The sequence below is a fragment of the Lactuca virosa genome, chromosome 5, assembly GCF_052849685.1.
Source record: "Lactuca virosa cultivar CGN04683 chromosome 5, Lactuca_virosa_CGN04683_v6, whole genome shotgun sequence".
NCBI classification, from domain to species: domain Eukaryota; kingdom Viridiplantae; phylum Streptophyta; class Magnoliopsida; order Asterales; family Asteraceae; genus Lactuca; species Lactuca virosa.
This window is the reverse complement of record NC_136430.1, coordinates 373707459-373734215: the sequence shown is the minus strand read 5'-3', so window position 1 is coordinate 373734215 and position 26757 is coordinate 373707459. Positions and strand designations below refer to the sequence as shown.

At 35.7% G+C, this 26757-nt stretch overlaps 1 protein-coding gene across 1 annotated transcript; it reads left to right on the top strand.

The window, feature by feature from the left end:
- The first annotated feature begins 23197 nt into the window (after positions 1-23197).
- On the top strand, positions 23198-25315 carry OPR3 (oxophytodienoate-reductase 3). Its single transcript, XM_079053617.1, has 4 exons — positions 23198-23422; positions 23547-23687; positions 24140-24270; positions 24359-25315. The coding sequence occupies exons 1-4, from the start codon at positions 23343-23345 to the stop codon at positions 25201-25203; spliced, it is 1197 nt and encodes a 398-aa protein (XP_078909743.1). The 5' UTR covers positions 23198-23342; the 3' UTR covers positions 25204-25315.
- Positions 25316-26757: the final 1442 nt, after the last annotated feature.

The following is a 26757-nucleotide window of genomic DNA, read 5'->3' as shown; positions in this document are numbered from 1 at the left end:
TTGTGACACATTAGAGGCACAACATTTGAGGTGCTCAAGCTTCCAAGGTCAAGAACTACTCAAAAGGTAAGATATCTAACTAGTTGTTATTTTGTTTTATATGCTAGTTAAGTTATATGCTTTGGAAATTGAAAATGCATGTATAATTAGAGAAAACATAGTTCCAAAGCATCTAGGGTTGCATGTGCACCATAGGAGTCTTATAGTGCTTAAAACCCATCACTAATATCGTAATTTAAACGTTTAGAAGCATGAACACATAAAATTTCTTATTCTAAGTTATGTTTGGCAACAAACCTTTTATTTAGGTAATGGCAATTTAGGCAACCTAAAGCATCTGAATGCATCTTATCACTATAACATGCTTTAACATAAATCATTTAACACATAAAAGCGATTTAGGCATCATTCCTAAAATAAGCTAGTGCATGTGTCATTTCAAGCATACTACAAAAAATATAGCAGACACTCATCTTACAATCATCGCTTAGCATTCTAAGTTTAAGTATATAAATTCTCTAAATTCCTAGTTCGCTTAAACTAATGCTCTGATACCAACTGCGACATCCCAATTTTCACGGAAAAAAGGACCGATTTAGTTATGCTTATTTCATTTCGAAGTATCATTTTTACAGAATTATAATGCGGAATGTGTTCCCTATAATGTGATACATTTCCAAAGAAATGTGTTTCATTAATAAATTTCGGGATGTCATCGTCAATACAGAAACATAAGCATAAACAACCCTTACATTACTTTACACTAATGATCTACATCTCCTTTAATTTCTCAGCATAATGTACGGTCATACCGTTACATGTGATTCAAAGAAACTGAGTGGATCAGGTTGGGAAACCTGGAGAGTACATAGGGTTTTCAACCCACGATAATATAGTTAATATGTTTAATTATCAAACAATGAACCCCATTACCCATCCTCGTTTTCTTTTTTATTCTTCCTTAAGGATCTATCCTAGGGGTTATCGTTGCTGACAGTACTGTTACAAGGATTTCTCCGCAATACGTGTCAGTACGTTTTCTTTTTATTTTCATTCCTAAGGATATGTCCTAAGGATTATCTTAATCATCATTGCTGATAGTACTGTTACAAGGATTTCTCCACATTACATGTAAGTAGGTTAGACTACATTAAATGGGCACAAAGTCCATTGCTGCCTGTGTTCCCGCGATCATCCGAAGTACCTGAAAAAAAAATCCAAAACTGTAAGCCCAAAGCTTAGTGAGTTCTCCCAAAATACCCATACAACAAATAACACACATGTAATAACAACATACTATGGGCCCAATCAACCATGGGGTTGGAATGCCCCAGGCCCTCAACCATCGGGTAAGAATGCCAACATACTATGGGTCCAATCATCATCAGGATGGTATACCCTCGGCCCACAACCATCAGGTTGGAATGCCCACTTACTATAAGTCCAATCATCCTCGGGATGGAATACTCTCGGCCCACAACCGTTGGGTTGGAATGCCCTGGTATGTTGGCTCTCACGCAAAGCAGATAAGCCTCAACCACCAATTAATCATGTGCACATATATCAGATAATCACATAACAATCTACAGAAAGACAAACCGATCTACGGATCACTAAGCATAGCAACATCCTATCTACTAGGATAACGATCTAAATGATCATAACCACGTAGAAACATCCTATCTACCAGGATACCTATCTAACAGATCACACTAACAATAAAGCATGATAACAATCCAAAGGGTCGGCCTTGGTGCCTTTGACCCTTGAGTATAATGAGGAAAACTCACCTCACAATGTCGAACTGAACTGAAAAGATCAAACTCCTGAAACACGGCTCCAAACACCAACACCTACAACCACCATTGATCCAATTCCATAAATCCCCAAATTACCAAAATACCCTCATAATTCAAGCTGGTCAACCCTTGGTCAAATTCAAAGTCAACGGTCGAGGTCAACAGTCCATGTTGACCCAACTCGTCGAGTGCAGCTTACAGACTCATCGAGTTCCTTCAGAACTCAGAAAACAGCAAAAGCTTGAGTCCAGATCTGAAGTTACAACTTCAAATCATGCTCAAAACCAGAAATACTTCAAAACTAAGCTAGAAATGGCCCTAAACTCTTGAATGAAGAGATCTAACAAGAGAATGATTAAGGTAATGACTTTTTACCTTCAAATGAAAGCCAAAACGAAGTAGATGCTGGATCTACAAGCTCCTTCTCGTTCCAAGCTTCTCAACCTTCCAGTCTCTTCAACAAATGCACCAAACACACACTTTTAGCCTCACATACACTCAAAACAGGGGTTAGCTCGGTTAGGGTTTACTTATGGACGTGAAAAGGTGGTAAGGAGGATGGAAGGAGGACTTAAGGTCCATTAAATAGGGTGCAAACCCTAAAAATTAAGGTTTTCATGCACATAGTCTACTTGTCGAGTTGGGGTCCTCCAACTCATCGAGTAGGTACCATAAACCACGCGGCTTGATCAGTCTCTACACGACGAGTTGGGGCATCTAACTCGTCGAGTAGGTCTAAAAATATGAATATAAAGCTTTAAATTTTATACCTGGGAGTCGGGATGTTACATCGTCATACTATGGTATCTCATCTTTTCATCATATTATGGCATCTTTTATTACCTTTCATTACCCAATGTATTGTATTCATAAAAATACATATACAGTATAAATGATATAACATTCCATCTAACACATTTTGCACATAGGCACATATAACATTTAATTATTTAGATAGTTCATATCTAGTGTAAGATGAATGTAATTATGCACTTACTTGATAAAAGTGGCTATCTCAGAATTTGGGCAGAGCTTCGCCTTGGTACTATATCTTTTCTTCTGACGTGACCTAGGTACGAATATCACTAAGTCTTAGTCTTACTTTCCTGGCAACTAGTTTATAGTTTATATTCCTCACTAATCCCAATGTCTATATCAAGATCTATCATGTAAGTAACAACCAGGTAGGATCATATAGGAGGTAGGGTCCGTTTGGTATACATAGTATATATAATGTTTGGAAATCTCACTCTAAACACCTCACTAAATCTAGCCTGTACATCATCCCCGTATGTAGATCAATCAGTATAATGACTTGGAATCACTCATAAATCTTATAAATATAAGTTAACTGAAGGAAAAAGAGTGTAGCTCAACTTACCGAGTAATTTGATGAAAACCAGGAACTCTGTGGGAAGAAATCTGACTCGGAAGCTTCAACTAAATAGCCACTACTAGTCGGGTACTTCAGGTATCGTTGGTCTTTGCCGAGATTGTAGAAAACTTAAGGAAAATGGGTTATAGGATGGAGAACTGAGAGATGGAGGCTGTAGGGGTGAGATCTGAGGAGCATATACAGATGGCTATTTATAGGGCAAAAATTTTATTTGCACGCTGCACATTCGGTCGGACTGGGTGACATGACGATTCCTGAGTGGTGATACGTGTCACAATTTGGGCAGGGTGTCAGATGCACGCCGTGCATGTTGTCTGTGCGTGCGGCTGCGCACGGGAAATTCTGATTTGTTAGAAAATTCATATCTTTTTCGTACGAGCTTCGTTTTTCATGAGTCTTATATCCACGCGTAGCTATCGACGAGATCTACAACTTTCATTTAGACTTCGTCCGCTAATTTTGACTTTCTTTTTAAAGCTATTTATTTAACAGGCTTAGACTGTTAAAGTCCTTTAAAAATTTATAACTCTCTCGTATGACATCTGTTCTCGATTGTCTTTGTATCGACTGGCTCCTATTAATGAGATATTCGATTCTCGTTTAGATTTTTTTGGATAACAATCAACCGATCTAAAAGTCGATACCAGTGTTGCACACTGTTGCACTGAAACTTAGAAAAATCATAAATTCCTTTCACGAAGTCAAATTTGGGCGTTCTTTATATGCACGGGTTTGATTTCTCATTTACTACGACTTTTGTTTAGACTACTTAGACTAATAAACAATATATCTCTGATTTACTATTTACAACACTCGATGTCGGATTAATTTAATCCCGAAACTTCAAAGAAGCATAACTTCTTCATACGAAGTCGGATTTCAAAGTTCTTTATGTGCACGAAATCCTTGTCATATATACTATAACTTCGGTTAAGATTATTTATCCTAAATAATCTTCTATCAAAAAGTCAATTTTACCGTTTATTATATTTTAACCTACTAGCTCGAAGTTACGGGCGTTACATAAACATTTGCCAAGTTTAAGGAATTTAAAGTGGAAGTAGGAATGACAACGGGGAAGGTTCGGGTCGGGGCATGGTTTCCCAAACCCGCCCCAGTATCTTTCGGGTATCTTATCGAGGCACCCCATCGGGTTTCGGGTTTTCCTGTCGGTTTTTGGGTATCTTATCGGGTTTACAACAATTTACAGCAAAATCATTTTTCCGGTTTAGGGTACCTCAGTGTCATATAAAAAATATAACAAAAAATTACATTATTAAAAAGATAGATGTTCCAGCCTCCCTTTAAAAATAAAAATATGATGCATCACTTTAACAAAATAAATTGGACGTTTTATTAAAAATTATTTGATTTAAGTTTAGTGTAATATGTCAAAACATAAAAAAAGATCATTACACCATATTGTTAAAAATTAAAAGGATTGTCCACAGTATCTTTAAATTCATGCAATTATATATATATATATATATATATATATATATATATATATATATATATATATAATTGGGGTGGTGCAGGTTGGGGCGAGGATAACCCATTCATTGCCTCGAACCCGATAATGACCCGTTATCCGACACCCGAGATGCTCGGGTTTCAGGTTTCCCCGTCGGGTTCAGGGTTTTTTGCCACCCCTAAGTGGAAACTGAAAGAGAAACAAAACACAACATCAGTTGTCTCTGATATGATAATGGAGGGGAGTATCTCGCAACAGAATTCAGTGAGTACCTGAAAACAAATAAGATCAAACGATATCTAAATTGTCCAAATACCCCACAACAAAATAGGATATCTAAGAGGAAGAATAGACACTTGGGTGAGATCTGTAAAAGTATAATGCATGATAAAAATGTTCCAGGGCAGTACTGGGTAGAAGCAATGAAAACAGCTGCATATGTGATTAATAGGATTCCATAACAAAATTTTGATTACGTATCACCATTTGAAAAGATATTGGAGATAAAGCCCAATGTGAGTCACCTACTTGTATTTGGGTGTGTATGTTACGTGTTTATACCCAACCACTTGCGAAGTAAAATGGAAAAGAAAGTTGTTTGATGCTTATTTGTGGGGTATGATCAAGAAAGAAAGGGTTGTAGATGTTGTGATCCTAACTCTGGCAGGTGCTATGTCTCAAGGAACGTAGTCTTTGATGAAAATTCCTCATGGTGGCAGAAAAGTACGAGGTTCTCCTGATTCTAAAACTCTTACAGAAGAAATGGAGTCATCAAATGTGAAACTATATATGGAAGGGAGTGATGTGGTAATTGATAACGATGATGCTCATGTCCAAGATGAAGTTTTCAATGATGATAACAACAATGAGACTCAAAATACCAGAAGATCATCAAGAGTCAGGAAACCAAATCCTTGGTATGCTAATGTTGCAATAGTTGAAGAAATAGAAACTGAACCAGATACATATGATCAAACTGCAACTAAACAAGAGTAGGTCCTGGCAATGTAGGAAAAATTTGATGCCCTAATTTGGAACCAGACGTGGGATTTGCTCCTAAAACCAGATGAAGTGAAGCCCGTATCATGAAAGTGGGTATTCACGATAAAACGTAATGCAAATAGATCAATTGGTAGATATAAGGCGCGTCTGGTAGCCCGTGGTTTCTCGCAACAATATGGTATGGATTATGAGGACACTTTTAGCCTGATGGCTAAGTTAACCACAATTAGGGTTTTGTTAGCTTTAGCGGCAAGTAAAAGTTGGAAACTATGGCAAATGGACGTGAGTAATGCTTTTCTATATGGAGACTTGGATCACGTAATCCATATAGATCAGCCTCATGGTTTCAAGAGTAAAAAGCAACCAAGCTATGTGTGTAAACTCAAGAAAGATTTATACAACCTAAAACAATCTCCAAGGGTCTGATTTGGAAAAATGGTTGAATTTCTTGAACACAACAGGTATACAAGTACTCCATCAGATGCTAGTTTATTTGTGAAGAAGCTTGGAAGCAAAGTTGCATTGGTTCTCGTTTATGTTGATGATTTGAAAATTGCAGGAAACTTGGAAGATATGGTCATTCAACTTAAAGAGAACTTGAGTACTCGTTTCCACATGAAGGACTTAGGAAGGCTTAAACACTTCCTAGGGCTCGAACTGAGATATGATGATGAAGGCATAGTTTTGCATCAATGAAAGCATTACACTGATTTGTTGAAGAGATTTAGAATGTTGGAATGTAAAGCAACAGTAACACTTATGGACACTAATGCTAAAGTAAATTAGAAGATGCAACACTATATAGGAAGATGGTGAGAAGCCTCATTTATCTCACCTTGACACGGCCATATATATCATTTGGTGTTGGTGTGTTAAGAAGGTTCATGCAGAATCCGAGGAAGCCTCATCTTGGAGTTGCACACAAAGTGTTAAGGTACATTAAAGCCACTCTCAGTTATGGAGTTCAGTTCAAGAGGGAACCTGATCACAAATTGATGGGTTTTTGTGATGTTGATTATGCTGGTGACTTGAACACAAGAAGGTCAACAACTGGTTATGTATTCATGCTTGGGTCCAACATCGTATCATGGAGTAGTAAATGTCAACCCACTGTATCTCTATCTACAACGGAAGCAGAATATAAAGCTACTGCCATGACAACTCAAGAATGTACCTGACTCGTTCAACTGTTGAAGAATCTAAACAAGGAAGTTGATTAAATTATTCCACTTTTATGTGACAGTATGTCATCCATAAAACTTGTTAAGAATCCTACCTTTCACGCTCACACTAAGCATATTGAAGTTCACTACCACTTCATTAGAGATAATGTCTTAATGGGCGAAATAGACTTGCAGTATGTGAAAACAAATGAGCAGGTATCAAATATCGTAACCAAGAGTCTTGCAAGTGGGAAACTAGTTAAATTCAACAACATGATGGGTATGGTAGAAATTGATATTGAGTGCAACAAACTCATGCAAGCTCCTAACGTACTTGCTTCTATCCTTAATTTAATATACGTTTATTTTATTTTGTGTAGTATTTTTCTTCTGTTGAATTAGTCTAGATATTGGGCAGTTGTTCAATTTTATTTTCCTGCTTTCTAGGTAATGGTATTGTAGTAGCAATTTCCTTTTTCAGTTTTTGCTTATATGGCTTTCCATGTAATCTATTTTTTTAAGTTAATCAAAAATACACAAGTGTGTGTTAACTGTGTGTTTCCTTCTTCATTTCTTTGTTGTGTTCCCTAGTTTTGTACTGGGAAGAGTGTCTTAATCAGGTCAACATCTCCATCTATATGGAATGTATTATAAATCTTCATCATCTAAATTTGTCATTTAAACAAAAGTCAATTTTTAAAAAATGAAATATTACATGACAAAACTAAGAATATAACCTTTTCGGTTTTTTTTTTCTCCAAAAATACGGAAGATATTAAATTCTTACATATATAGTTATAAAAGATACAAAAAATACAATAAAACCAACAATAATATATATATATATATATATATATATATATAGAGAGAGAGAGAGAGAGAGAGAGAGCTAATTTCAAATGTGGATTAACATCTATTGTGTGGTCGTGTGGACAATGCTATTCTGTGAGAATGACAAAGAAATTAAGTTGTTTGATAATATGAATACGTTCAATCTTACATAACTATTGTCATTAACACGCATTGTCACTAAATAAATCGACTATAAGGTTATTATAGACTTTTTATTATTATTCTCATTCTGTCAGAATGTTTATTGAGTCGTATTCTGTCAGAATGAAAATGAGTGAAAAACGATGTTTGAGAACAAAAATGAATAAGAATTAGTGAGAATGCATGAAAATAACAATATTTTTGTAAGATTTAACGTATTCACATTACTAAACAACTTATTATCTTAGTAATTCTCATAGAATAGCATTGTCTACACGTCCGCACAATAATTATTCATCTACATTATAACCTAGCCCTATATATATATACACACACACACACACACATATATATATATATATATATATATATATATATATATATGAGAAATTAAATATCCTCCTACCTTTTGTTCATACCAATCCTCCTACCAATTTAATTGATGACATGTGTCATATTACTATCCTAAAATATCATTAAATTTCATTAATATATATATATATATATATATATATATATATATATATATATATATGAGAAATTAAATATCCTCCTACCTTTTGTTCATAACAATCCTCCTACCAATTTAATTGATGACATGTGTCATATTACTATCCTAAAATATCATTAAATTTCATTAAATGAGCATTAAATGTTACACATGTCACCATTTTATTGGGTAGGATGATATGTAGGAACAAAAAGTAGGAGGATATTTAATTTATATATATATATATATATATATATATATATATATATATATATATATATATATATATATATGGGTTATTAAAATAAGAAAGATGATAAATTTTTATGTGCATAGTTATAAGAAAAATACCAAAAATATTATTTTATAATTAAGAATTTAATATGTAATATCAAACATTAAAACAAAATATCATGTACTACTTATTAAATGAACTTAATTAGTTAATAAATAGTAAAGATTTAAAGTTTCATTGTAATTATAGTTATGAAGTAAAATGAAATATCACTGATTAAAGTGGGTCGGTTGTATTAAAATCAAACTTTAAAAAATGATTATATCAGGGGTTTGTATTATTCGATAACAAAATGCATTGTTGCAAATGGTAATAGTAAAACACCTAATTTTAAGGTCGATTCTAAATATCGGAACTTTCATTAAAAAACTAGTTTATAACCCGTGAGAACCACAATTACAAAATTAATTAAATTTTATAATAAAATCTCATAATTATTAATTAAGAGATATTTTTTTAGTTATATAAAATTATAATCGTTGATTAAAACAAATGTGTGACCTTATAATCTGTATTAATTTTATTTTAATTTTAATTTTTAATGTTATTAATTTAAAGTAATTAAAGTGGAAATTTAATTTGAAATTTGAAATAGATAATCTATAGGTTGACAAGTGGCATGATGACACATGACAAAAGGAAAATAAACATATTCTTTTATTAAAAGGGTTGTGTTATAAGTTAGAATAGAAAGAAAAGATGATGTAAATTTTTTTTTGATTATTTTTATCTTTTTGTATTGTAAAATTCGAAGCACGTTTTAATGTAAAATAAACATACACAATGACTTCGAATTGGATATACTAGCACGTCAAATTAAAAAAACATATGAATCAAACATAAGTCCAAATTTTCGTTTGTTAAAAGTGGTTACATAAATGACTTCAAATGTGAACATTTTGAATATATGTTTGGTCAAATATGCCAAGGATGATGTAAGCCAAGTTACTCAACTACCATACCGAAATATTATTTGTATCAAAAATTCAAAATACACAATGTAAGATTTAATGCAGAAAATACAATTTAATGATACAAAATAAATATCCCACATTGATTGCTAGTGAACAAATTAGTGAATCAAAGTCGTCGTTCTTAAAGACGTATGTTTTACAATGGCGGATCCAGCATAGATCCCGGGGTATCCCGGGATACCCCTCAAAAAAAATTTAGTACTATAATTTTTTTAGAAAAAATTTGTTTTATGTAGTGTATACATACATAATATTAATATGTTTAGGAGATAATAACATAAGTTGTAGTTAGTTCAGATGGTTAAGGTGTTACGGGATGTTTCTAGAGGTTGTAAGTTCAAATCTTGTTTTCAACATTTTTTTTTATTTTCGCAGCTCATTTTATATATACAAATTATATAACGATGTTATGAAAATTAAACACAAGTATTGAATTATGGAAGTGGTAAAGCATTGAATTTTTAAGTGTGAGGTCTCTATTTTGAATCTTGGGGCTTACATGGGTGTACTTTATTTTGTTTATCCATTTTTCAACTTGTTTTTTAAAATTCTAAAATTGTCTCACATCGGCCATAACATGAAACATAGCTCCTATACATCTGTTATATAAGCAACACAACTTTCTCAATTCTCAACAAGTTAAACTTTTGAATGAGTTTGGGTTTAAATCCGAAACCGAGTTTGGAAAACCGAAAAATTAAACCCATCAGTTTGGAATACCCCTTTATTTTGATCATGGCTCCGCCGGTGATGTTTTATACAACAATGCAACACAAAAGAAAAGGATGTCACATTTTTTCTGTCTAAAAGGAGTATGAGTTGCTCAAATTTATTATACACCGAGATTGGGCCGCAACACTCATTCAAGTCCTGGGCTTAATTAGTGGCACGTGAAAAAAAAAACGTGGCTTGCTTTACTTCATGTAAGTGTGTAACCGAGTAACCGACCAATTTGAAGATAATAACTCCAAAAGGTTTGATTCTATTTTTCTTTCTCAAATACTCATTTTAATACTATTTACCTTTTTCTATCTGCCATGAAAATAAATAATATTAATTTTCGTTTTAGATATTAATTTAATTTATTATACTAAAAACGTTTTAATACTTAAAGTTAGCTCAAATAATTTTATTGAACCGAAGTATCGTCAAAAAAGCACTCGGTGATGAGTCAAATGAGATTCGGATCCAAATGGAGGAATTGGATAAGGGGCTCTTTATCTTCAAGTCCCATGCATTTCGATTCTAGCTGGTTCATCAACGAAGGAGTTTTCTATCTCAAAAGGGTTCGTCGAGGTGGCCCTTATCTCTATTCCTTTTTATCATAGTCACGGAGAGGTTTGACGTGGCTCTACGTCCAACATGCAATAAATCTCTCTTTGACGGCATAAAGATTCCAAATAACAAATTAGTGGTTTTACACATCTTTTATGCAGACGATGCAATTTTTGTGGAAGAATGAAAACAATATAGAAAACTTAGTTTAGATCCTTCAATGTTTCCATGTTACTTCCGGTTTAAAACTCAACTTCCATAAATCAAAGATGTTTGGTATTGGGGCGTCTAGTAGGGAAACTTCTAGTTGGGTAAGCTACTTTGTTGTGAATCTGTGTCACTCCTTTTCATGTACTTAGGTGTCCCGATGGCGGCCAATATGACTCTCAAGAAAAATTAGAAACCTATAACTGATCAGTTTCAATCAAAACTCTCTACTTGGAAAGCTAGGACCTTATCATTCGGCGGGCGACTCACACTCATTAAGGTGATGCTTGGTAATCTACTAATATATATATATATATATATATATATATATATATATATATTACTTCTTATTGTAATTAGAAACCAAGCAACAATTATATGTTTGCTTATGGTTTCTTGTGTTTAGAAGGCTATGAAAATAGAAAGATAACAAACTGTTTCAGTTTCATATATGTGTTCTTAAATCAAAATGCAGGAAATGAATACATTTATACAAGTTATCTTCTAACTAGTATGTAGACCATTTGTTGGTAATCATTTTAGGAGGAGCTACACACATGCTGGAAGATGCTCACTTGCTGGAAAGAAGAAGCAAGGCTGGAAAGTCTAGAGCTGGAAAGAAGAAGCAAGGCCATGTGAGAGCTGGAAAGTCTAGAGCTGGAAAGTGTGGGAGCTGGAAAGTCTAGAGCTGGAAAGTATTCTAACACTCCCCCTCAAGTTGAGCAGTGGGATCTCCGATACTCAACTTGTCCAAACAGTGATTGAAGATTTTTCCAGTGACTGCCTTTGTCAGTATATCTGCTAACTGATCTTCGGATCGTACAAATTGAATCTCGATTATTCCTGCTTCTAGTTTTTCTTTGATGAAGTGTCTGTCAATTTCTACGTGTTTTGTACGGTCATGTTGAACAGGATTCTCTGAGATTCTGATAGCTGCTTCATTGTCACAAAACAATTTGGTTGGAATTTTTTGTGGAAACCCAATCTCATTCATTAGCTTTCTTAACCACAAAATTTCTGTGATTCCTTTTGCGATTCCTCTGAATTCTGCTTCGGCACTTGATAGGGCTACAACCATCTGTTTTTTGCTTCTCCAAGTGACCAAGTTTCCTCCGATAAAAGTGAAGTATCCTGCAGTAGATCTTTTATCATTTGGGTTACCGCCCCAATCTGCATCAGTGAAGGCTTCGATCTGAAGGTGGCCATTGTTTTTAAATACAACACCTTTTCCAGAGGATCCTTTTAGATATCTGAGTATTCTCGTCACAGCTTCCATATGATGCGTCTGCGGCTCGTGCATAAACTGACTTACAACCCCTACAGCATAGGAGATGTATGGTCTAGTGTGAGCTAGATAGATTAGTTTTCCCACCAGCCTTTGATATTTTTCTCGATCTGCTAGTTCTGCTCCTTCCACTTTCTGGAGTTTGTGGTTTACCATCATCGGGGTATCGTTAGGTTTACAATCTAACATACCAGTTTCTGCAAGAAGATCAAGAATATACTTTCGTTGTGAGATAAAAATTCCTCCCTTGGATCGAAGAACTTCTATTCCTAGAAAGTATTTCAGTCTACCGAGATCTTTCATTTCAAATGTAGTGAAAAGATTTTCTCGGAGGCGCGAAATTTCTTCCTTGTCATTTCCTGTAATAGTCATATCATCAACATAGATTATGAGGAATGTAATCAGGGTCCCTCTTTTCTTTAGGAACAATGTGTGATCAGCATTGCTTTGTTTATACCCATATTGCTTCATAGCCATTGTGAATCTCCCAAACCATGCTCGCGGAGACTGTTTAAACCCGTACAAGGCTTTCTTGAGTTTGCAGACTTCATCATTTTTGAAATCATCTGAAAAACCTGGTGGTGCCTCCATGTAGACTTCTTCTTTTAGATCTCCATGTAGGAAAGCATTCTTGACATCAAACTGATGGAGTGGCCAGTCTTTATTTGCTGCAACTGAAAATAACACTCTAATTGTGTCGATCTTGGCTACGGGAGAGAAAGTCTCTGAGTAGTCAATACCATAGGTTTGGGTGTACCCTTTTGCAACGAGTCGAGCTTTGTATCTGTTGACTGTACCATCCGGGTTGTGTTTGACTGTAAATACCCAACGAGCTCCGACTGCTTTCTTTTTATCTGGAAGTCTACACTTATCCCATGTGTCAGCTTTCTTTAAGGCCTTCATTTCTGATCTCATAGCTTCTGCCCAGTTCTTTGACTGCAATGCTTGTTGCACTGTCGTTGGGATGTGTTCAGCATATATAGATGAAACAAATGCTTTGGCCTCGTCAGTCAATCTTCCTTTGGCTATGTTTGCTACCGGGTACTTTGGATTTCGAGATGCCTTCTCCGGAGAATATCTTTTTGGCGGAACTCCCCTATTAGCCCTTGGTGGTAGCACATATCTTTCTGGCACTTCTTCTTGTATTGGTTCCACAATTCATGTTGCTGTCTCATCATGATTGGGGGTTTCATCATGGTTAGAAGAATCAGTTTCTTGATTATCATCAGAGTTTTGGGAGTTACTTACCTCAGACAGTAGATCGGGAGGATTTTGGTTGTTGTTACTAACGCCGATGGATGGTACTACGTTTGGAAGTGACTCATCATTGGTACTGTGATTTGTGTGAGTGACTTCTTCTGATGATGATACATGCTTTAGCCAACTCAGTGAGTCTTCATGTTGAATCTCCCCCTGACTACTGAGTTGAGATTTGTAGAAAAACTCTGTTTCCAAGAAATCACAATTCATGGTGGTAAAGACATGATGTTTTCTTGGACTGTAACACCGATATCCTTTTTGATTAACCCCATAACCCACAAAGACACATTTTTCAGCACATGGTTCAAGTTTGGTCCGTGATGTTTTGGGTATGTGGACAAAAACAGAACATCCAAAGATTCGTGGTGGTAAGGTAAGAGATGGAGGAATTTTGGTAAATTCTGAAAGGGTTTGTAATGGTGTTTTTAGGTTGAGGGCTTTTGTTGGAAGTCTGTTAATGAGATAAGCAGCTATTGCAACTGCTTCAGGCCAAAAAGACTTAGGGACTTGTGAGTCAATTATGAGGGCACGGGTTATTTCAAGTAGGATACAGTTTTTTCTTTTTGCAACACCGTTCTGTTCGGGGGTATGGGGGGTGGTAGTTTGGTGGATGATCCCTTTATCTTTACAAAAAAGTTTCATGGAAGTGTTAACAAATTCACCACCATTGTCAGATCTAAGGATTTGGATGGGTTTTTGGTATTGGGTCTGAATCATGGTATAAAATTCCACATATTTGTCGGATACTTCTGATTTATGTTTCAAGAAGTAAATCCATGTCATGCGAGTGCAATCATCCACAAAAAGTAAGAAATACCTAAATTGTTGGCCTCCATTAATTTCGGTCGGACCCCACACGTCTGAGTGTATTAAAGAAAATGGAAATTCAACTTTGGTATTTGTGGGTTTGAAAGTGTGTCGGTGGCTTTTGGCCATTACACATGTTTCACAATTCAACAAGTTATTGGAAGGGGAAATTTGCGGAAATAAAAGATTCAAATAACTTTGGGAGGGATGTCCTAATCTCCGGTGCCATAACCATGTAGTTGCTTCTGTGGTTCCATGAGTCATCATCACAGTGCCTTGTTGAGTCATTTCATCCACGTAATATAATCCATGGCGTTCAGTGCCACGCCCAATAATCACTCCCGTTCTTATGTCCTGTAAGATACAAAAAGCTGGATACATTAGTACAATACAATTCAGCTCCTTTGTCACATGACTAATGGATAGTAATTTGTGGGACAAAGATGGCACATAGAGACAATTGGAGATTTTCAAATTTGGAGAAAATTCAACTGTTCCCCCTCCTTCTACCGACACTACACCACCATTTGCTGTTTGAACAAGGTTCTTAGTGGGTGTTGTATTGGAAATAAGATCGGATTGTTCAAATGTCATGGTGTCGGTTGCCCCGGAATCAAAAATCCAGTTTTTTTGTTTGTTATAAGTATTTTGAACATTATATCCTTCTCCCATATCACAAGGTACTGTCGTAGCATGCCCCCTGGTTACCTGATGTGTCACCCATGAAACCTCCAAAACCTGTGTTTCCTCCACTGTTGGGAACAGTTGCAGTGTTGCTGCTGCTGTTTCCACCTCTGTTGTTGGTGACAGTTGCATTGCCTCGTTGGGAACAGTTGCAGTGCTGCTGCTGTTTCCACAGTGTTCACACTTCAGGTGTGATTTGTCTTGTTTCTGTGTGAATGGTCGATTTTGCCCCTTGGATATGAATCCTGCACCTTCTGCTTCTCCTGTGACAGCTAGTCCTGCTGCCACACCTTGTTCTGATGTTGTTTCAGAGGCTTCTCCTATGATCTTCTGGTGAGCCTTTTCTTTTCTAACTGTGGCATAGGCTTCTTCTGAAGATGGAAGAGGGTCATATCTAAGTATTTCCCGTTTTATTGGGTCATACCTGTGATCCAAGGCATTCAGGAACTGGAACAGCTTTTGTTCTGCTCTAATTCTGTTGTATGTTGTGATGTCAACAGAACAGTTCATAGGATTTGGATCCCTTCTTTCAATTTCTCCCCATATTCCCTATAAAACGATCCACAGGTCTTCAAGGGGTATGCCTCTCTGTTTGATTTCATTGGCTTTGACATGAAGATCAAACAGTTGTAACTTATCTTTACCACTGCTGTATGTGACCACAAGAGCATCCCATAACGTTTTTGCTGTGGGAAATTCAGTAAGGTTGCTGGCAAGACTTGGTTCAATGTTCTGTATGAGCCATGAGAAAACAACTAAGTCATTTTGCTCCCATTGCTCATACCTTTCATTTGTTGCTTCTGGAGGATTACTTGATAAATGATTCAATAAGGATTTTGATTTCCCTCCAATTGCCACTCGAATCATGCGAGCCCATAATGCATAATTCTGGTTGTTCAAGGAGATGGAGATTTTGAGATTATCGGACAGGTTTTGTTTGGTGTTTTGAGCTGGAGTATTCAGGCCATTTTTGAGAAGGTTGATAAGCTCGGATAGGTGGCTATCATTGGTTGAGCTGTTGTCTCCGGACATGATTGAGCTGCTGAATCAAGGAATAAGAGCAGTTTTTAGGTCCTAAAACCTTCTAACCTGCTCTGATACCATATTGTAATTAGAAACCAAGCAACAATTATATGTTTGCTTATGGTTTCTTGTGTTTAGAAGGCTATGAAAATAGAAAGATAACAAACTGTTTCAGTTTCATATATGTGTTCTTAAATCAAAATGCAGGAAATGAATACATTTATACAAGTTATCTTCTAACTAGTATGTAGACCATTTGTTGGTAATCATTTTAGGAGGAGCTACACACATGCTGGAAGATGCTCACTTGCTGGAAAGAAGAAGCAAGGCTGGAAAGTCTAGAGCTGGAAAGAAGAAGCAAGGCCATGTGAGAGCTGGAAAGTCTAGAGCTGGAAAGTGTGGGAGCTGGAAAGTCTAGAGCTGGAAAGTATTCTAACACTTCTCTATTTTTAAAGCATAATTAAGTATTTTAAAAGCCTTAGAAAAGTTGCGTAGAACTTTCCTTTTGGGTGGTACTGAAGTAAACTCGAAGATAAATTGGGTGGCATGGTCCAACGTCAGAACTTCAAAGGAGGAAGGCGGTCTTGGGGTCGGTAGTTTACGTGCCTTGAACATCGCTCTCCTAGTAAATATGGTGGTGGACAATAAAGACTGAAAAAGGCCTCTCTGGTGTCATGTTATTCACAGGATACACAGTATCAACATGAAATCGAAATTATGCTTATCGAAGAAATCAAACCCATATGTTTGGAACAACATTAGCAAGGCTGCCATGAACATAACTTCCATTGGTATTAAGCGTAGCAATATTTTTCCCATGTTGTAGGTACCGGGGACGACACTCTCTTTGGATGGAGGACTGGTCGGGAGCAGACAAATTTCAAGTGAAATTCTCTAATCTTTATGCTATTGAGAAAACGATTAGATGCCTTCCTGCTGATCGCATTTCTCATGGGGGTTTGTCCCATGCTTCGAAGCGTCTATCCAACAATCCTTTAGAATCCATTGAACTTATTCAAATCACAACTATTATTGGGATTTTCAATTTTCATAATCGTCTAGACAGTTTCCATTGTATTCTGCAGTCAGATGGAATTTAAATAGTTGACTGCTTATAGAAACTAATTTATCAAAAACTTATTATAAAAAGAGGTGATGTACTCAATTGGCTAACGATGATTCCATTGAAAGTATATTTTTTGTGTGGAGAGTACGGATGGGCCGAATTCCAACTACTGAATTCCTACAGGTTAGAGGTGTCAACACTCATTCGATCTCATGCCGTCTTTTTATGAATGGGACAGAATCTTGGATCACTTATTAATTACCCGCCCGACTGTTACTAAGGTTTGGAACCATATCTTTTTGTGGTGTGGAATCTTATCCCAATAGGTGCAACCGTGCAACTAGTTGCGATCTTCTTAACTTCGTGGCTAATTGGGGGTAGAGGAAACTTCTTATAGCCATTTACTATGGTACAAATATGGAGCATTTGAAAGGCGACAAAAAGAAGTAGTATGTAACAAGAGATGATTCTTTATTTCTAATGTTGTTGATACCATAGTTTCCCTAATTTATGTTTGGCGAAAATACATGGGTAAAAATGTCTAAATTCCTTAGAGGTGTAGCTATCCTCTTAATTTTGTATAAACCTCAATGTACTTCTCTTGGGTCTAGTGTCTTAATAAACTAATATTTTAATGATACTTTTCGTCGGTTCCAAAATAAAATAAAATAAAGAACTATAGTACAATTGATTTAGTAATTAATTAAAGTATATATCGACAAACTTCTAGGAAAACTAATAAAAGAAGGCTTACTAAATTATCTCTTGAAACAAAAAATACATGACAACCCTATAGAACAACATACCACCAGTGATGCCAGTGCCAAGTTAATGATAACCAAACACTATATGATCCTAACCATTAAAAATGTATAGTTGCATGTTGGAGTGCTACTAGCTCAATCCACGTTAATCTTAATAAGTCCAATCTCACAAGAATAACAATGGACACTTGAGAGGTCTCCTCTCAGGTTGCTAGGGAATGTGGGTCTCCCACCTCTATGTATCTTTAGGAAGAGGTGTCTCCCCTCTTCAAGGTCTAGTTAAATGGGTCTCCACCATCGATCTTGTTGGTGATTTTAGTGTCACCATGTCATTTTATGTAATTGGAACTAACATATTAGCTAAGGGGCTTCATAATTTGTACTCTAATATATGTAAGGGTTTGTGCGGAGTGCACACATGTATAAGATCCAATTAGAAGCCGGTTCGACGACAAGTCGGGGGTACGGGGGCAGCGCCCTTGAGTCCGGGGTTTCCAAAGGGGCGGCGCCCCTTTGGGGGGGTCTAGGGTAGCGCCCCTAGCGAGGTCCAAGGGGCAGAGCCCCTAGCTGGGGTCCCGAATTTTACATATGGGAACATAGTGTAAAATTCAAATTCTTGAGGGTGATTATGGTCAAACTAACAAAACTCGTTAGTTTTGGAAACCCTAAATCCTCATTAAATTTTGGATTTCCTGACTTGCTTCTAAAACAACCCATGATGGCCAACCCTAATGAACCCTAATCTTGTTTATTATATAAACGACTCTTCTCTTTGAGAAGAGAGACACAAAAATCATTAGTTCTCTTTTTCTTCAAACGAACACAAAATCCTTCTAGCAATTTGGCTTACGACTTCTGTGCCTATAATCGTAAGTGTCCTCTTGGATGATCCTAGGCTGGATTTCTTCCGACAGATCTAAGAACTAGGTAACCATAATCCCTAGTCCCATACAAGGGGAAGCTAGCCCTCATGTGTACATGATGATTATCTAGAAATCTACTCATAACAACTCAACACATAAAAGGATCCAAAGGACTTGACCACTCATGTCACCCATCCTATTATGTATGCGCAAATAAGATGCCAAAAACAATTTCCAAAAATAAATACCTTTTACTTTTATGACCAAACGATCTCAAAAATTTTATTTCATGAATGCACATATAGTTCACATAACAATCAAGATTTACATATGATATCATATTATGTAAAACAACAAAACTTATCAGAAACACAAACTAAGATAGGGGATGTGTGTTCCTAATAACCCACCTCAACTTCTAGCTTCATACAACCACATATTCTTCAATAGTGATCTCCCTGCAATTGCTACCTATAAGATTTAAGGTATAAGATTTAAGGTATATTACTAAAATGATCAAATTAGCCTTAGTGTCGGAATATTCTTAAAATCTCTAATTATTCATTATTTAACTATCTAAGAGTAATGTAATTGGAATCATGTCAAATAGATAAGTAACGCTCAAGTTGGAAAAACACATTGCTTCACATAGCGTTTTACACGTCGTTCCCCTCTATGGAAACACGTTGCGTTCACTACAACGGTGCAATCACTTTTCAATTTCAATTTATTAACTCTTTGTAAATGTCTATAACCATTAAGCTCTTATAAACAATAATTGACCTGCCACCAACGACATCCAAACCACAAATTTAATCATTAAGCAACATCAATTAACTTACCTTAATCCATTAAGTTTTCACATTAAATATTGACATTTATTGATCATTAAACTTGTTTAATGAGTAAAGTAATTAATTCGCTCAAATGACTTAATAGAATTACCTTGAACCTCTTCTACTCAATTCACTTCCAACATAACATAACTAATACGAATGATATCTTTCCAAATCATCTAGATTGTAGAATTAACCTCTTAGGCATGAAATTCCAAATTTCATCCTCAATTACCATTTTGCCCTTGAAGTCAAACAATCACTAGAGCCATAAACTAATGAGGTGATTCTTCATGTTAGCTTCTCAACCTAAGTCCAATGTATCAATCCGTAATTATTGATTTCCTTTACATGGTTAACTTCACTAAACTAATTTAAATTCAATCAATGGAACTAAACATCTCCAGATTCATACAACCAATACTTGATTCTACTATCTTCATAACTTTGTGCATCCGTGGAGGATTTTGCATCAAAATTCAACTGATGATCATAGAATCATCTAGAGAGTAATCTAATCAACAATAACATCATAATCATGAGGATTAAGGTTTTGTGGTGAGATTTCCAAATCAAACTCAAATCCACCGAGGGATGTTAGATTTGAGCTAAAAACCATATCAATCAACATAAACTTATTATAAAATCGAAACCGTAACTCTCAAATGAGTTTAAAATTGGATCTAGCTTCACTTCCACCCATAAAACTTGAATTTAACATAAGGAATGATGAATTCATACATTGGAACTCTAGAATTCTTCACTTCAAGTACCAAAAGAACCCAACTATGCTTGAAATCAAATCTAGGAGGCTTGTTATGTGGAAATTTCCATTTCCTCTACCCCTCCTAATCGATCTAGTTTGCTGAAATGAAGAGGATGGAGCTCTTATTTGCTAATTTTCGCATTCTACTCCCACTTTTGTGTTTTTGACAAAAATGACCCAAACTTCCAATAAGCGCAACCTAAATGTGAGGATGACCATTCTAAGTCCCTTTCCATCCAACATGTGACTTAAATGGTCCACGGTCATCCAAGTGGATTAAAGACTTGGTCAACCACACTTTTGTCGGTTTTAACCTTTTAGCCCCTTATTTCCAAATGGTTGACTTTTTAAAACAAAATTTTACAAATTCTATTTGTAATTATCTAAAATGTTAAAATTTTATTTATTTATTTATTTATTATTATTATTATGTTTACGTGTTTTTATTTATTTTACTAATTAATCTCCTTACTAAATAAAATGAAAAAAAAATATAGCCCTAAATTTAGTATGTTACAATATCTTTTAAGGGAAAGTGTTACTATTGCCCAATGAAGTGATGGGCTATGCTTTTGTCCTTCTTTGGGCACCCTGTTGAGAAATAAATCAATAATTTGATGATTGAGCAAATAATAATCACATAAACTAAAATAATAAACTTATTTGGTGTGAATCCAATGTTTGAAGTGATAGTGGAAGACATTACTATAAGGTTTTTCTCTTGATTCTCTAAGGATACACACTTTTAGGATGGATTAGGGAAACCAATTTCTCCTTTGGTGTTCTTCACGTTCATGTTCTTTTTATCGAGGAAAAATAATATGAACATTTGAGAGAGAGAGAGAGAGAGAGAGAGAGAGAGAGAGAGAGAGAGAGAGAGAGAGAGAGATTTGTGTTATAAATGTGTTTCAAACAATAATTAGCAAATAGCCCCCTTATGTGATTAGTCATATTTACACAACCATCATGTGTAAATATTTAAAAAAAACGTAATATTATCTTAATTTTTTTAAAATATTTGTACGTCTTCGGAAAATTTGAACTCCTTTATGTCACTAAGACAATTCGAAAACCAATAAAAGAAGTTCGAAAATCAATTTCATCTTAAAATTTTAAAAAATATGTGTATGAGAATAAGATTTCTTTTTGAAAATATAAAACTTCAAACATAGTTATTTTTCAATTCTAAGTATATGGTCATTATATCGGACAGTTTTTTTTATTATTTTTATTATTTTATTTTATTTTTAAATAATTTCGCCACTAGTTAAATAGTCCTTTATCAAAACATAGTGAATTGAAAGAAAAAAAAATGCCAATTTGATTGAATTTTTTTTAGGAAGGCATAGGGGTAGGTTCTGGCTATATCAAAATCATTCCATGAAGACTAAATTGCACAAATGATTCCTGTGGTTTGTCGAAAATTGTCACTTTTGTCCAAAAAGGTTTGGACTAGCACCAGTGGTCCAAAAGTTTGATTTTGGTGCGAGTTTGATTCAATTTACTTTGAATTTTTTTAAAATGACAGATTTGCCCTTTTTTAATTTCATCTTCTATTTTTTTATTTTGTTATATTTTTTATTTAAATTAAACAAAAAAGATAAGAAATATGTTTCCAGTCCTCTCTCTCTCTCTCTCACTCACTCACCAGCATACTCTTTGTTTCTTCTCCGACGATGGAAACAGATATGCAAATGAGGGTTTGCTTCGAGCTAGGTTTTGCTGAGGAACAATCAAGTCGGAGGAGAAGATGAAAGGCGGCGAGAGGCAATATGTTTGCTTCTGACGGTGGTATCCCACAAACCGGCTTCCAGATCTAGACGGATGAGGATCTGGGCGGAGGAGGATCTGAATCGTCGTCACCAGATCTGTCGATTCAGGCTTTGTAAGGATGCATTTCAGATTCTCGGAGGTGGCTTCGTCTAGAAACCCTTAAGATCGACGACGTTCCAGATCTGTAAACGTCGTTGTCTTCACAAATCGACAACGTCCTTCTTCTTCGTTGAAACCCCTAATCCATATGAGATAAGGTGGCGGCGCTAGGGTTTCAGAAGTTGGTGATGGTTTTTGTCAAAAGTCGGGGTTATGGATACGGTTTCCAATGGAGAAGATGAACCAAGAAAGTGACAAAAGGGTCTCCGGTAGTGGGAATCGATTAGGTTTTGTTGTAGGTGATGGCGAATTTCAGATTTGTTGGAGGTTGCTGGTGACAGAGACGATTGGGGCTGAAGGCGGTGGGGCCAACGACGAAGACGGTGGTGGCGTCGACAATGATTTTGGATGACGGTGTTTTCCGTCGGTGACACCGGTTTCCGGCGATGACACTGGTTTCTGGGCTTTATGAAGTGTTCTTTAGAGCCATGAAGAACAAACGAAGAGGGAAGGAGAAATATTGGGGAAGAAGAAGAAGAAGAGAGAGAGGGAGAGAGAGAGAGAGAGAGAGAGAGAGAGAGAGAGAGAGTGTTAGAGAGAGAGAGAAATTTTATTTTCTTGTTTTTTAGAGAGAGATAGAGAGATTTATTTTTATTTTTATTTTATTGTTTTTTTTTTAAATCTGAAAATCAGGAAAACAAATAAGAAAAAAGATAAAATATATTAACAGGGGCAAATCCATCATTTTAAAAAAAATCAGAACAGATTGGACCAAAGACCAAACAAAATGAAAGTTTTGGACCATTTGTGCTGGTCCAAACTTTTTTGGACCAAATGTCAATTTTCGACATACCAAGTTTTGTCTTCCATGAATAAAACGTTGTCTAAATTGGTGATCTGCTTTGAGAATTGATTTCGATTATCAACAGTCAACCTCAACGTTTTCTCACTTATATTTATATTCCATCATCACCCATCGTCTTCTTCCTGTCTTCCTTTGATCCTCTCAGCTACTCATCGCATTCAGATCTCCGATCCCAAGCAAATAATGGCTGAAACACCGCCGTCTGCCGACAATCCAACTCTCTTTTCTCCATTCAAGATGGGCAAGTTCAATCTCTCTCACAGGTCCGTTGTTTCGATCCTTTCTTCTCTTCACTTTCTTTTCACACTTCATTTCCCCCTAAAATATCCTTCAGATTTTGAGCTTGATCCAGTCTTGACCGATGAGTATACTGTGTTTTGGTTGTAGGGTGGTGTTAGCTCCGATGACGAGGTGTAGGGCGTTAAACAGTATACCGAATCAAGCTCTGGTGGAGTATTACAGGCAGAGAGCAACCGCCGGTGGGTTTCTCATCACGGAGGGGACAATGATCTCTCCTACGTCCGCCGGGTAATTTCGCTATTCCTTTTGTTCTTCAAGGGTGTTTTAGTAAATCAACATTCCAACATAATTCACCGCGACAAACCATATAAAACCGCCACGTGGCAATTCTTAATTCCTTACATAGTGCTATGTGGGACCTGCAGTATAGACTATTATTAAAGTCACGCCATTATTAAAGTCACATTCTCTTTATAAACACTTTATCAAGTCTTTATGACTAAAAATGTGTTTTTTTCGTTGCTAACCCTTGTACTTTATAGTGAGATGCATAATGTGGATCTTATGAACCATTAAACAATGATACAAGCTACTTGTGTTCTAAAGTTAAAGATTCCATTTTGATTCTTAATGTAAAAATCCCATTTCGTTTAGCAATACCCCTTTATTCATCGATCATTATAAAGCCCAAATTAACGATCTTTCTGGTGAAAAAAAAAAAACCCCATTTTGGTGATCAGGTTCCCTCACGTACCAGGTATATTTAATCAAGAACAAGTTGAAGCTTGGAAGAAAGTCGTGGATGCAGTTCATGAAAAAGGCGCTGTGATCTTTTGTCAATTATGGCATGTCGGCAGAGCATCCCACCAAGGTATGCTTTCTTCCATCTAAAAGTCTCAAAATCTCAACATTTTAAACCTAAATTCGAATCGAAAGTGATCATTGTGTTGAACAAACAGTATATCAACCTAATGGGGTTGCACCAATATCATCTACAAGCAAACCCATATCGAAAAAATGGAGAATTTTAATGCCAGATGGGACCCACGCTCAATATCCAAGCCCTCGACCAGTCGCCACCCATGAAATACCGGAGGTGGTGGAAGACTATCGTCTGGCAGCCATTAACGCCATTGAAGCAGGTTTTGATGGAATTGAGATTCACGGAGCCCATGGTTACCTTCTCGATCAATTCATGAAAGATGGCATCAATAATCGAACTGATGAATATGGTGGATCTTTAGCAAACCGATGCAAATTCTTAATGAAAGTGGTGAAATCGATAGCTACAGCCATTGGTGCAGATAAAGTCGGTGTTAGAATCTCACCAGCTATTGACCATTTAGACGCCATGGATTCTGACCCACGTAGCCTAGGGCTTGAAGTAATTGAAAGACTGAATAAACTTCAGGTTGAATTAGGGTCAAAGTTGACTTATCTTCATGTGACTCAACCAAGGTACACGGCTTATGGTCAAACAGAAGCTGGAAGCCATGGAAGTGAAGAGGAAGTTGCTGAGTTGATGAAGATATGGAGAAGGGCATTTATGGGAACTTTTGTTTGTAGTGGTGGGTATACTAGAGAGCTTGGGGTTGAAGCTGTGGCTAAAGGGGATGCTGATTTGGTGGCTTATGGAAGGCTTTTTATATCGAATCCGGATTTGGTTTTGAGACTTAAGGTTAATGCACCTTTGAATAGGTATGTTAGGGCTAGTTTTTATACACATGATCCTGTTGTAGGGTACACTGATTACCCTTCACTTGAGAAAGGAAATGGGAATCTTGAGAGGTTGTCACGCATGTAGTTGTTTGTGGTTATAATGATTATAATTGATATGTAATATGTAGTTTATGATACGTGTTTTATTGATTAATGTGAAAGTTTGCTTATGAATGAAATAAGTATTTCTTTTTGCATATTCACTATTGCTAATTTTGTATGCTCTTTTGAAAGTTTCTCTATAATTTCTTTCTTCTTGACGGATGAAACTTGTTTTGAAATCTGAGTTCTTGTGTTTGTTAATATTGTCTATTTATGGGTCATTATAGTGGTCCATGTAATCAAAGGTGAAGAGTAACTCCCTTGTCATTTACTATAGTCTATTCTTCACTTTTGCAAAGTCAGACCTAGTAATTTTCAAATTAGAAGATGATATAAATCTTTAGTTATTTGGCTCTAAAAGTGTTTTAGTTTGCTAGCAATCTCTATATCGTTAAACGTAATTCGTAATTGAAAAACTGCAACAAAAAAAGTTCTAATCATCTTTTTAAGGAGAAACCAGGTCCTTTGACCCCAAAGTCAAACTTTTTTATGCAGCCTTTTCACCGTTAAAGATGAGATTAGGAGGAAGTTTGCAAGATGAACTTGTCCATGAAACCAAAGATGGGATGAACTAAAAACATCTCAACGCGCATTATGTAATTCTAACCCTAGTTGCATGCTTCTATCCATATGGGGATGAACTAAATAGTTTCTGTAATGAAATCGGGTAACCAAATAACGTCTTTAATTAATTAAAATCTACGCAAATGCAACATCATACATTCAATATTTTCTTATTAGGATATTGTACTTTGAAAAATTATACTCAATTATAGCACTTAAATTTACTTTGTGTTTGGATGGCATTAATAGGAAGAAAAAAAAAGTAGGATGTTATAATGAACAAATAAATGAAAGTATATTATTATTTCTTGCAACAACAATACCAATAGACCCAGAGATCGGATCCCACCACTGAGATGATGTAAGGGGAAGGTAGTAGACTGCGTCACTTAGATGACCTCCAACATGTGTAATTGGTAACTGTAGAAAAGATAACCAGGGGAAAATAAATCCAAGTTAGCAACAAGACATAAACATGAGAGGCTCAAATCTAGAGCATATGGATCCGAGAACAAAAGGTGATACTACTCTTAGAGCAAGAAATAAACATTATTAGTTCTTCCATTTAACCATTTTCTTTCGGCATGGTGAAAAATCTTTAAACCGTGTTTATAGGGAATCAGTTAAGTGGCAGAAATAGCAATGCACTTTCATTTTTTATTTTATATTATAGCATCCTACTTTTATATCTTTGTATATCAACATTATAATTTTACTATTTTTTATTAAGGTATTGCACCCCAAACATTTATGCAACATAACATTGTACTTTCAATAATTTTCTTATTAAGATAGTGTACTTTGAAAATATACTCACTTATAGCATTGAAAGTTTTTTTCTATATTTTAATCACATTGTTATCACTGTGTAGATTTTTCGAACTATAATTCTATAATTGGAAGAAATAAAAGTAGGATACTATAATGAACAAACAAATAAAAACATCTTATTTCTTGCATTTAACGCATGATT

What these genes read in the sequence shown, in the direction of transcription:
- OPR3 (XM_079053617.1), top strand. Translation starts at nt 23,343, where the DNA reads ATGGCTGAAACACCGCCGTCTGCCGACAATCCAACTCTCTTTTCTCCA. An exon ending in AAGTTCAATCTCTCTCACAG is followed by an intron (nt 23,423 to 23,546) that starts GTCCGTTGTTTC and finishes TTTTGGTTGTAG; the next exon opens with GGTGGTGTTAGCTCCGATGA. An exon ending in CGGCAGAGCATCCCACCAAG is followed by an intron (nt 24,271 to 24,358) that starts GTATGCTTTCTT and finishes TTGAACAAACAG; the next exon opens with TATATCAACCTAATGGGGTT.